Below are 10,930 nucleotides of genomic sequence, written 5' to 3'. Positions count from 1 at the left end.
GGTGTTAGTTTCTCTGAAACTTTAGATACATTTGGAAGCTAGTTCTACGAGCTTCTTAAATCTGCCTCTTGTTCATCCTCAACCTCTAGGCAGAGCAACGAAGTCTCTGAGAAGCTAAAGCTCAAAGTTCTCAGAGCTAGTTGCGATATTATGGTGTTGGACCAGGTGCCGTGGTGCCCTTGGTATCCTAATCTTGAGGCCAAGCCCAGGGTTAGGGGCCTACTATGGAGAACAAGGGATGGCCAAATTCAGGGAACTCTAGTTTGCTGTGGAGACAAGTCATGAGAGCATAGGGCAAAAGATAAGTGTCTTAGGTGTAGACCAAATAATTACAGTACCACATTTGAGCTTAAGTTGTTTAGAAATTAAGAAATCTTTTTATATAGGTAATACCAATAAGGATAAAGGTTAATTTAGGTATAGAATTTTAAACTTATCAAGATAGATAGGATAATAAGACACTTTCTTCTAAGATACCCTCTCCATGTGCTAAATACACATGGACTAGACGTTGCACGTATAGATCTTACCTAACAATTTTCATAATTTCACAATTATTGTTGTATTAAAGAAAAGGAGCCTTTTATTGGACTTAAAGGCGGAAATGTTGGTATAATGTTCTTTTAAAATGTGTATGCCTTACCCTTGTTAATTCAAATGCTGATTTCCCCAACCCCAACTCTCTGGTTTCAATCTGGATATTGCATTGTGATACTCACTGTAAGCATCCTGTCTCAACTCTTGTGTAAACAGGACACAAATAAAGCAACTAGATACAATGTTGTGCAATGGGAGGAGCCAGAGGACAGGAAAGAGGAGAGGAGCTAGAGAACAGGAAGGGGCAAGAAGGAGGAGAAGCTCAAGGAGAGGAGCACGAGGAGAGCAAAGCGAGAGGAGAGAGCTTGGAGGACTTGGAGCATGAACTAGACCTAAGATTTCACAAAAAGCAAGTATAATGTGGGAAATCTAAATGTTAGGAAACTGAGGGCTTGGAGGTTTAGGAGGGAGTAAATATTGCCCAGCATTGTGTTCTAGGTTAACTAAAAACCCAGTCTCTGTGTGGTGATTTGGTTATACAGCTGCTGAGGATTAACAGCAGCATTACTAAAAGATAAACCGGTAGTAAATATTAATAACCACTTACAACAGGGGGGCCTTTGGAATCCACTGCCTGGGGAGGGCCAGTGAGTGACAAGAATTAGGCAAAGAGACCTGCCTGACACCCATGGTGGGCAGGGAGGGGGCGCCTAAAGGGCAGGGTTGTAGCAGGCTTCCATAGGGCAGGGTCAGGACTCTGGCTGAGCATCCATCTCGGGTGGAGGTCCGAGAGCCCTGTGCCCTGGGACTGGCCATTGGGTTAGAGGTGAACCTGCGTTTCAGTCTGAATCCCTGGTTGCCTCAGATGCAGAGAGCTGAGATGTGCTCACTGCCTGCTGGTTCTCCCAGCCTAAACCTTCCTCCAAATCAGTCATGGACCTAAATCGCTCTCACACCACAGCGTTGTGAGTAATTTTTTTTTTTTTTTCTGGAAGCCTGAGACTAAGGTTTGAGGAAACAGGACTACAATGCTTTCTGGCAAAGTAGGGTGGTAGGTCAATGATACTCCTCCTGTCTCTTTCCACGGAAATCCCTCTGAGCCTTCTGTGCTCCTCTGGACTCACTGTTTACTGCTTCTTGGAAACCTAACTAAATGTCCAAAATAACTGAGGGTTTTGTTGTTCTTATTTTGTTTTATCAAAATTTTTTAGATGTAGAAGTTCTGTGGTGTTCGACCACCGCTACTTCTGGAGTGTGCATTTTGGGAGGATAAGCGTAGCTATGCTTAATTTTGTCCAATAAAGAGACAGTCAGTTAGGAAATAGATAGATATAGGAATATGCGAGGACAATTGAAAAACGTTTTTATTGTGAATATTCTTGAACTATCCCACCAACTTTAAACAGAACTGAAACAGGGAATGAGACCTCATGCACTCTCCTGAGGCAGGAAGATTGCCATGGGATGCCAGTTCAGCCAGAGCTACCCAGCAAGACCCTGTCTTGAAACCAAAGCAGTGTTAAAAGCTGTTGATGCTTGGACGAAACAGCCTGATGGCCCTATTGCTTATGTTGCAGGTGGAGCTGGGAATCACCCAAACAGGATGTAGCTCCAGAAAGGGTCCTGGCTGCTCTAAAGCATGGTTTTCCCCAAGGGTCCCTAGCTTCTCCCCACAGGTGTCTTGTTTTTGGTCACCATATGAAACCTACAAGAGAGATTAAGGAGCTCGAGCAAGGCAGTACTCTTCATTTCCATTAGGATCCTGTTGCCTGTGAATGTTTAATTTTGAGAGAAACCCGCACCCTGCTCAGGAGATGGATACTTTTGAGAGGCTGGGGCTGAATGCAGTCTGAGAGGGCAGCAGGTTGTTGCTCTTTGCCAGTGCTACACTTGTTAGTAAAAGGAAATGGAGTAGTAGTGTTCCTTTTTTCATTGCCTTTCCATGGGGCCATTTTTGTAAAATGAGGAATACAGTTTTAGCCTTGAAGAAATAAAATTTTTCGGGGGGAGTTATTAAAGGAAGAGATAATACTGGAATAGTGTCTCAAAATTGTTCCAGGTCAAGTTCCCGTTGCTTTTCTTTTTTTTTCTTGTTTGGACATTAAATCATCCACTGGTTTCAGATTTTGCTGAGCTGCTAAAGTAAGTTAGACTCTCAACTCATTTTGGGTATTGAATCTTTTAGTGATATAGATTAATCAAAATGTCAGCATTGACCCTCACATACAATCCTAAGGAGTCTCTCCGTGACCTAACCTATGTTAGGACATGAGTCCCACTAAAATCTGAAATCAGGAGAATTTCAATATCCATGTTTAATGCTTTTGCTAGCTCATGAATATTTATGAATAGGGAATGATGCTAGATTCAATAGTTACTCGAATATAATAACAACACTTTTGTGTTGGGCATTCTAATTGCTGCAAAATAAAGAGCATTATTATAGTACAAGCTCTTCTGTCTTTATCTTTGCACAGTTCATTTGTAAGTTTCAGCACTTATTCAGTACTCTAGATTTTTTTGAGATCCCATTCCTTGTGTGTCCCAGGCTCAAGAGTTGCCTGTATCCTCAGAATGCTTGGATTTAAGTGTTAAACTAGCTCAGCTTGCTTTTCCTTTCTAAGTCTCTCTCTCTCTCTCTCTCTCTCTCTATCTATCTATCTCTCTCTCTTTCTCTCTCTGAGACTCTCCACAGCACCCTGGATGTCCTCAAATTCCCTCTGTACACCCTGCTGAATTCAAAATCAGAGATCTTCTTCCTGATTGAGGTATCCAAGAAGCAGAAAGACACACACAGTATATACCCACTTAGAAAAGTATACTAGACTTATAGGATTAGAGAAACATACTAAAATCTGCACACCTAATGAAGCTAAAAAAGAAGAGTTTCTGGGATAAGTTGATCAATCCTCACTTAGAAACACAAATGGGATGGACATGGGAAGTAGGAGAAAAGAAGAAACATGACAGCAGCCTACCATACAGGGCCTCTGAAAGGCTCTACCTAGCAGTATATCAAAGCAGATGCTGAGAATCATAACCAAACCTTGGGCAGAGTGCAGGGAATCATGAAAGAAGGGAAGTTATTAAGAAATGGAGAGGATGGGATCGCCACAAGGACCAAATGTATCTGGGTACAGGGGCCTTTCTGAGACTGATTCTCCAACCAACGACCATGCATGGATATAACCTAGAATACCTGATCAGACATAGCCGTGGCATCTCAGCATCCAACTGTGTTACCCTAGTAAGGGGAACAGGGATTGTCTCTGACATGAACTCAGTGGCATGCTCTTTGAACCGCCACCTTTGAGGGAGGAGCAGCCTTGCTAGGCCACAAAGGAGGGCATTTCAGCCAGTCCTGATGAGACCTGATAGACTAGGATCAGATGAATGGGTGGGAGGACCTCCTTATCAGTAGACTTAGAGAGGGACATGTTGAGGAGATGAGAGAGGGAGGATGAGATTGGGAGGAAATGAGGCAAGGGGCTACAGATGGGATACAAAGTAAATGACCCACAATTAATATAAAAAATAAATATTATAAAATAACAAAATCAGAGATCTACCTGTCTTTGCCTCCCAAGTGCTGGGATTAAAGTCATGGGCTCCCTTAGCACCTGTAAACTGTTAATAACAAATTGAAATCTCAGAATAGCCCACAGGCTTATAAAATGTGATCTAATGTCCTACTATGGCATCCGAAATATTGTGGCTAGCTTCATCCCACCTCTTCAGGTGTTATCCTTAGAACTCAGTAACAGAATAGCTTGCTCACCATTCCATATGAAATTTATTCCATGGTTCTTCTCGCTAGCTGAATCCCACGGCCTTTTCCCCTGTTTAACATTCTGTCCTTTACCTTGATTGCTTATCTCCAGACTCCAAAGTTCTCCGCAGCTTTGTAAGACATATATCAAACAGTGAGGATCCTGGAGAATATTCCAGTCTCTTTGAACTGCAAAATTATTTTAGTCCTTAGCAACAAAATATGATTTGCTCTGTTTTATATTATTTTCTGGGTGTGTACTTACATATACTTGCATAAATACACGTATAAACACGTATCAGAGAGAGTGCTGGAGTAAGGAGACAACTTCCTCTCCCTCCATAAATTTATTTTCTTTTCAAAGATTTATTTCTTTATTATGTATGCAATATTCTGTCTGTATATACATGTGTATACCGGTAGAGGGCACCTGCACACCAGAAGATCTCATTCTAGATGGTCCTGAGGCCCCATAGGAGTGCAGGGATTTGATCTCAGGAGTTTAACCTCTGAGTCCTGTCTGCAGGCACTCTACCATCGGTTTTAGGGATCCACCTTTGTAGTCACGTTAGTGTGGCAGGCACTGTTGTCCCCTGAGCCATTTTGTCTGCCCCGTTTTATTTTTGACACTATTACTGTGTAGCCTAGGGAAGTCACCAACTTGTTTTGTAATCCAGGTTGACATCAAACTCTTGATCTTGTCTCCTTCAGTCACTCCAGCGCTAGGATTTTAAATGCTGACAACCACAATCAGTTTGGTATTTTGCCTCATTTATCTATTTATTTATTCACTGTAATGTCTACGTCTACGGATATTTTTCCTGAACTTACATCTCTCCACCACATGCAAGTCTGGCAACCACAGTGGTGGGGAAGGGTGTTAGCTTCTCTGAAACTTTAGATACATTTGGAAGCTAGCTCTCCGAGCTTCTTAATTCTGCCTCTTGTTCATCCTCAACCTCTAGGCAGAGCAACCAAGTCTCTGAGAAGCTAAAGCTCAAAGTTGTCAGAGCTAGTTGCGATAATATGGTGTTGGAACAGGTGCTGTGGTGCCCTTGGTATCCTAATCTTGAGGCCATGCCCAGGGTTAGGGGCCTACTATGGAGAACAAGGGATGGCCATATTCAGGGAACTCTAGTTTGCTGTGGAGACAAGTCATGAGAGCATAGGGCAAAAGATAAGTGTCTAAGGAATTTAAGGGATGCTCTGGGGCTCTGGAGCAAAATGGGGCCCCTATGTGCTGAGACTTGGGCCCCATGCAGTTTTAAGTCTATGCAAAATTAACGTGGGGAAGAGGAGGGCAAAAGTTAAGAGATAGGCCAGAAGGCTCTGCCTCTGGACTGGAGGGGGGCACTGTTGGGAGACTCTTAGAAAACCCTCTTTAATCCTGGAGCGAGAAGATGCGAGGACCCAATCAGCACCAAGTCTTAAGTCTGTTTGACCTTGGTTCAGCCTCTCTTGGGAGCCTCAGTATCCTCCTCACCAGGGAACTCGAGTTGACCCCAAGCACAGAGGCGGTGAAGAAAACAAATGCCCTACCTTTGACAATCCCTAAGTGTGTGCCAGAGGACAAGTGCTGCCAGCTCGAAACAGAAAGGGTTACTCAGGTGAGAATACCAAGATGGGATCCTCGAACCTGCCAAGGTGCTAGGGGCACACCTGGGACTGGTGCGCATGCGCCAAGTCTTCAGTCACAGTCACGTGCCCGAGGCATTCTGCATGGGGGCTGGGCGAGCACTCTCCGACTGACAGGTCCCGCTGACGAATCAGTGGGAAGAATTCGTTTGTTCTTTGGGAGTAGAGGCTGTTGATTGGACATGTCCTCAGTCAGGGGCGGGCTCTTTGCTGTCCTCAGTTACCAGGATGGCCGGCCCCTGCCCCCTTGGCTGGCAGCCCTCTCGGTGCTGATCCCTACCCAGTGGGCAGCGCCAGGAGCTGCACCAAGCTGTCAGTGTAGGGCTGCTACTGCTGTGGGGCTCAGCCGCCTGTGCTGCTTGCCAGGGCCACGGGCCCAAACCTGGACTCGCCGTGGCCCCCAGTTCCCGTGCGGTGCCTTGGTCACCCGCTGCTGCCCGGGGCCGGCCAGTGAGTGACAGGAGTCAGCCCAAAAGACACGCAGGACACCCATGGTGGGGGGTGAGGGGCGGGGCGGCAGGAACCGGGTTGTGATAGGCATGCATAGGGCAGGGTCAGGACTCTGGCAGAGCATCCTTGGAAGAGTACTCCAGCTTCCTGGTTGGCCTTGAGCACAGTCTTCCAGATGCTGGCAGGGAGGCTGGGAGGGCAGCCCGAGTTGAGGTCGGAGAGCCCTGTGCCCTGGGACTCTCCAGTGGGGTAGCAGTGAACCTGCCTTTCAGTCCGAATCCCTGGGTGCCTCAGACGTGGAGTGATGAGATGTGCTCACTGCCTGCTTGTTCTCCCAGCCTAAACCTTCCTCCAAATCAGTCATAGGCCTAAGTCGCTCTCACACACCACAGCGTTGTGAGTCATTTTTTTGCTGGATGCCTGAGACTAAGGTTTGAGGAAACAGGCCTACAATGCTTTCTGAGCCAAGCAGGGTGGTATTCAGGGCCCTGTGTTTTCGGTAGAGCCATGATCCTCCTCCTGTCTCTTTCCACGGAGACCCCTCTGAGCCTTCTGTGCTCCTCTGGACTCACTGTTTACTGCTTCTCGAAAAACCTAGTCAAATGTCCACTGTGGCTGCTGTTTTTGTTTATCGTTTATTGCTTTTTTTGTCTTTTTTTTTTTTTTTCTCCCCAAGGTGTAAGTTCTGTGGTGTTCGACTACCATTTCTGGAGCGTGTGCTTTAGGAGGATAAGGGTGATGATGATTTATTTTATCCCCTAAGGCGACAGTCTGTTAAGAGATAGATGTAGGAGTATGTTAGACTATTGAAAAAAAAAATGTTTTATTATGAATAGACTTGCTCTATCCCAGAAACTTGAAACAGAACTGCACCTTGGTATGGGAGCTCATGCACTCTACTAAAGGAGGAGGATTGCCACGGGTTGGCAGTCCAGCCAGAGCTACCCAGCAAGACCCTGTCTTGAAACCAAAGCAGTGGTAAAAGCTGTTGATGCTTGGAGGAAAGAGCCTGTCAGCCCTATTTCTGATGTTGCAGGTGGGGCTTGGAATCACCCAAACTGGATGCAGCTCCAGAAAGGGTCCTGGCTGCCCTAAACCATGGTTTTTTCCTCATGGGCCCTTAGCTTCTCCCCACAGGTGTCTTGTTTTCGTCGCCATATGAAACCTGCAAGAGAGATTAAGGAGGTCGAGCAAGGAATACTCTTCATTTCCATTAGGATGCTGCAGCCTGTGAATGTTTAATTTTGAGGGAAACCTGCACCCTGCTCTGGAGATAGATACTTTTGAGAGGCTGGGGCTGAATGCAGTGTGAGGGGGCAGCAGGTTGTTGCTCTTTGCCAGTGCTACACTTGTGAGGAGATGGAAACTGAATAGTAGTGTTCCTTTTTTCATTGCCCTTCCACGGGGCCATTTTTTTAAATGATGATTACAGTTTTAGCTTTGAGGAAATAATTTTTGGGGTCCGATTGCCTTTCTTTTCTTTTTCCTGTTTGGAAATTAAGTCAACCGCAGGCTTAAATTTTTGCTGTATCTGCTAAAGTAAGTTAGACTCTTAACCTCTTTTGGGTGTTGAATCTCCTAGTGATGTAGATGACTCAAGTTGTCCTCACTGGCTAATGCATACAATCTTAGGGAGTCTCTCCTTGACCTAATCCATGTTAGGCCAGGAGTCCCTGGAAAATCTGAAAGCAGGAGAATTTCATTATCCATGTTTAATGCTTTTGCTAGCTCATGAATATTTAAGAATAGGGTATGATGCTTGATTCAATAGTTACCCGAAAACAATCTCATCATTTTTGTGCTGGGCATTTTAATTGCTACAACATAAAGAACAATATTATAGTAGTAGGTCTTCTGTTTCTGTCTTTGCATAATTCATTTGTAAGGTTCAGCACTTACTCAGCACTCTAGGTTTCTTTTGAGATGCCATTCCTCGTGTATCCCAGGCTCAAGAGTTGGCTGTCCCTTCCAAGTGCTTGGATTTACGTGTTCAACTGCCTCAGCTTGCCCTTTCTTTCTAAGTCTCTCTCTCTCTCTCTCTCTCTCTCACACACACACACACACACACACACACACACACACACACTCTCCACAGCCCCCTGGCTGTCCTAAAACTCCCTCTGTAGACAATGCTGGTTCAAGATCAGAGATCTACCTGTCTTTGTCTCCCAAATGCTGGGATTAAAGTCATGGTCTGCCTTTGAAATTTTAAACTCTTAATAACAAGTTGAGATCACAAATGATAGGTAATGTACACTGGTCAGAAATTTACACATACACAGGCAGGCAGATCTCTGTGAGTTGGAGGCCACTCTGGTCTACAAAGCGAACTCCAGGACAGCCAGGTGTCCAGTACATTCAAAGAGAAACGCTGGCCTCAAGGAAAAAGAAAATAGCCCACAGGATTATAGAATGAGATCTGATGTCCTAATGTGGCATCCAAAATGTTGTTGCTAGCCTCAGCCCACCTCTTCGGGTCTTATCCTTAGAACTCAGCAACAGAACAGCTAGCTCAGCATTCCATATGGATTTTGCTCCCTGGTTCTTCTGGCTAGCTGAATCACGTGACCTTTTCCCCCTGTTTAAGGTTGGAGGAGCGGCAGTGATCACATGTCGGCTGCTGCAAAGAACTGGATTCTCCTCTCAGGTCATCCTCAGAAAAGCTATCTTTGCTGTGCAGTAAATGATCGGGGGATCTGACTCTGGTTGCGGAACCTGTTTGCATTCCTGCTTGCAGAATTCAGGGTTGTATTCCCACTTCATCCTTCCAGACCACCCTAGGAGATCTGTAAGCCTCTGCCCTGGAAATTGCTAGGAATCCTTGGAAGGGAAAGAAAGAAGAGTGTAGGATGGACTAGAAACAGGGTTGAGTTCCAGAAAGCAGGCTTCTGAAACTCGTGGACAACAACCTGCTGAAGAAGACAACTCTGAGAAACCAATTCGAAGCAACATGCAGAGACGTCAGATGAGAGGAGCTGCCTCAGGAATGGAGTCTGCTGGTTCCCAGGAAGAGAATGTTGAACCAGCTGTTTTAGGAAGATGGGGAGGTCACCCTGCTGAGAACTCCCCTTCTGGTTCAGTGCAGAAGACAAGGAAGAACCAGCAGAAGACTCCTGGCAATGGAGATGGTGGCAGTAGCAGCGAAATGCCACAGCCCCCACAGAAGGAAAGGGCACGAGCCGATGCCACTGTGGAGAGTGAGGCGGCATTGAAGAAGAACAAAGTGGATGTGGAAGTGGAAGTGAAGATTCCTGAAGAATTAAAGCCATGGCTGGTGGAGGACTGGGACTTGGTTACTAGGCAGAAGCAGTTGTTCCAACTCCCTGCTAAAGAGAATGTAGATGCCATTCTTGAGGAGTATGCCAAGTGTATCAAGTCCCAGCGAAGTGCTGACAATAAGGAGTATGCAGTTGATGATGTTGTGGGCGGGATAAAAAAGTATTTCAATGTGATGCTGGGCACTCAGCTGCTCTACGAGTTTGAAAGGCCCCAGTATGCTGAGATCCTGCTGGCTCACCCTGATGCGCCAGTGTCACACATCTATGGGGCACCACACCTACTGAGGTTATTTGTGAGAATTGGGGCAATGTTGGTCTTTACGCCCCTTGATGAGAAAAGCCTGTCATTACTGCTGGGCTATTTGCATGATTTCCTTAAGCATCTGGCAAAGAATTCTGCTTCGCTGTTTACTGCCAGAGATTACCAAGTGGCTTCTGCTGAGTATCACCGCAAAGCCCTGTGAAGGTCTACTGACCAATCGTTATTGTCTGATGCCTGTAAACACTTTTGTTTAGTCCTTTCAGTGTAGAATTGACATTGTTTAAAACTGTCAGTGTAAAATAGGGCCTATGTTAGGTTGATTTCCTGTTGTGTTGTAAGAAGAAATAAACGGAGTGTCTCCTGACACCTTTCCTCATGTAAAAGTTGCTACCAGTGTATGCAGTAATTAGACAAAGAAGAAATTCAGTAGAACATTTTATTGCCTAGTTGACGACATTGCTTGGATACTGGTGGTTCTATCCCTTTTGACACTACACAGTTTTCTAACACGTGTTAATGCTACATGGTGAGATGCCAAGGTTCCTAGTGCCAAAGGTTCAACTTAAATGTATATGCCTGAAAACCCATGCATTTGTGCTCTTATTTCTCGTGGTGCAAGACCTGAACAGCCCATTTGAATGTTTCTTTAAGAGCTTCTTCATTCACTTCGTTTTTCTGTGTTTCTATTTGGGAGGCCAAATCTTGATGGGATTTTTTTTTGTATCCTCTTTAACTGTTTGAATCTCTGACTATTTCTTTGAGAGATTTGTTGGTTTCTTCTTTATGTGCCTCAAATATCTGAATAATCATAGCTTTAAAATCATTTTATTGTGTTTCTGCTGAGTTGGAGAATTGGAGGTTGCCAATAATTTTTTGGATTGCCGGTGAAGCCATGATATCTTGATTTGTGTTGGTTTTGTTCTTTCGCCGACCCGCCAACCTCTAGCCATTTGGTTATCTGTAGTGTTCACTGTCTCTTCCTGGATTCTCCAGGTCAGA

At 45.1% G+C, this 10,930-nt stretch overlaps 1 protein-coding gene across 1 annotated transcript; it reads left to right on the top strand.

Moving 5' to 3' along the window:
• Nucleotides 1–9,356: 9,356 nt before the first annotated feature.
• Nucleotides 9,357–10,133, top strand: LOC132650079 (mortality factor 4-like protein 2). The gene is made up of 2 exons (XM_060375079.1): nucleotides 9,357–9,416; nucleotides 9,477–10,133. Exons 1-2 carry the CDS (start codon nucleotides 9,357–9,359, stop codon nucleotides 10,131–10,133), a joined length of 717 nt encoding a protein of 238 aa, XP_060231062.1.
• Nucleotides 10,134–10,930: the final 797 nt, after the last annotated feature.

The sequence above is a fragment of the Meriones unguiculatus genome, chromosome X, assembly GCF_030254825.1.
Source record: "Meriones unguiculatus strain TT.TT164.6M chromosome X, Bangor_MerUng_6.1, whole genome shotgun sequence".
NCBI lineage: Eukaryota > Metazoa > Chordata > Mammalia > Rodentia > Muridae > Meriones > Meriones unguiculatus.
This window is presented reverse-complemented; position numbering and strand designations above follow the sequence as displayed.

Excerpts from the sequence above, each read along its gene's own strand:
- LOC132650079 (XM_060375079.1), top strand. The coding sequence starts at position 9,357 with ATGAGAGGAGCTGCCTCAGGAATGGAGTCTGCTGGTTCCCAGGAAGAG. Across the intron at positions 9,417-9,476 it reads AGGAAGAGAATGTTGAACCA|AAGACAAGGAAGAACCAGCA; the intron begins GCTGTTTTAGGA and ends GGTTCAGTGCAG.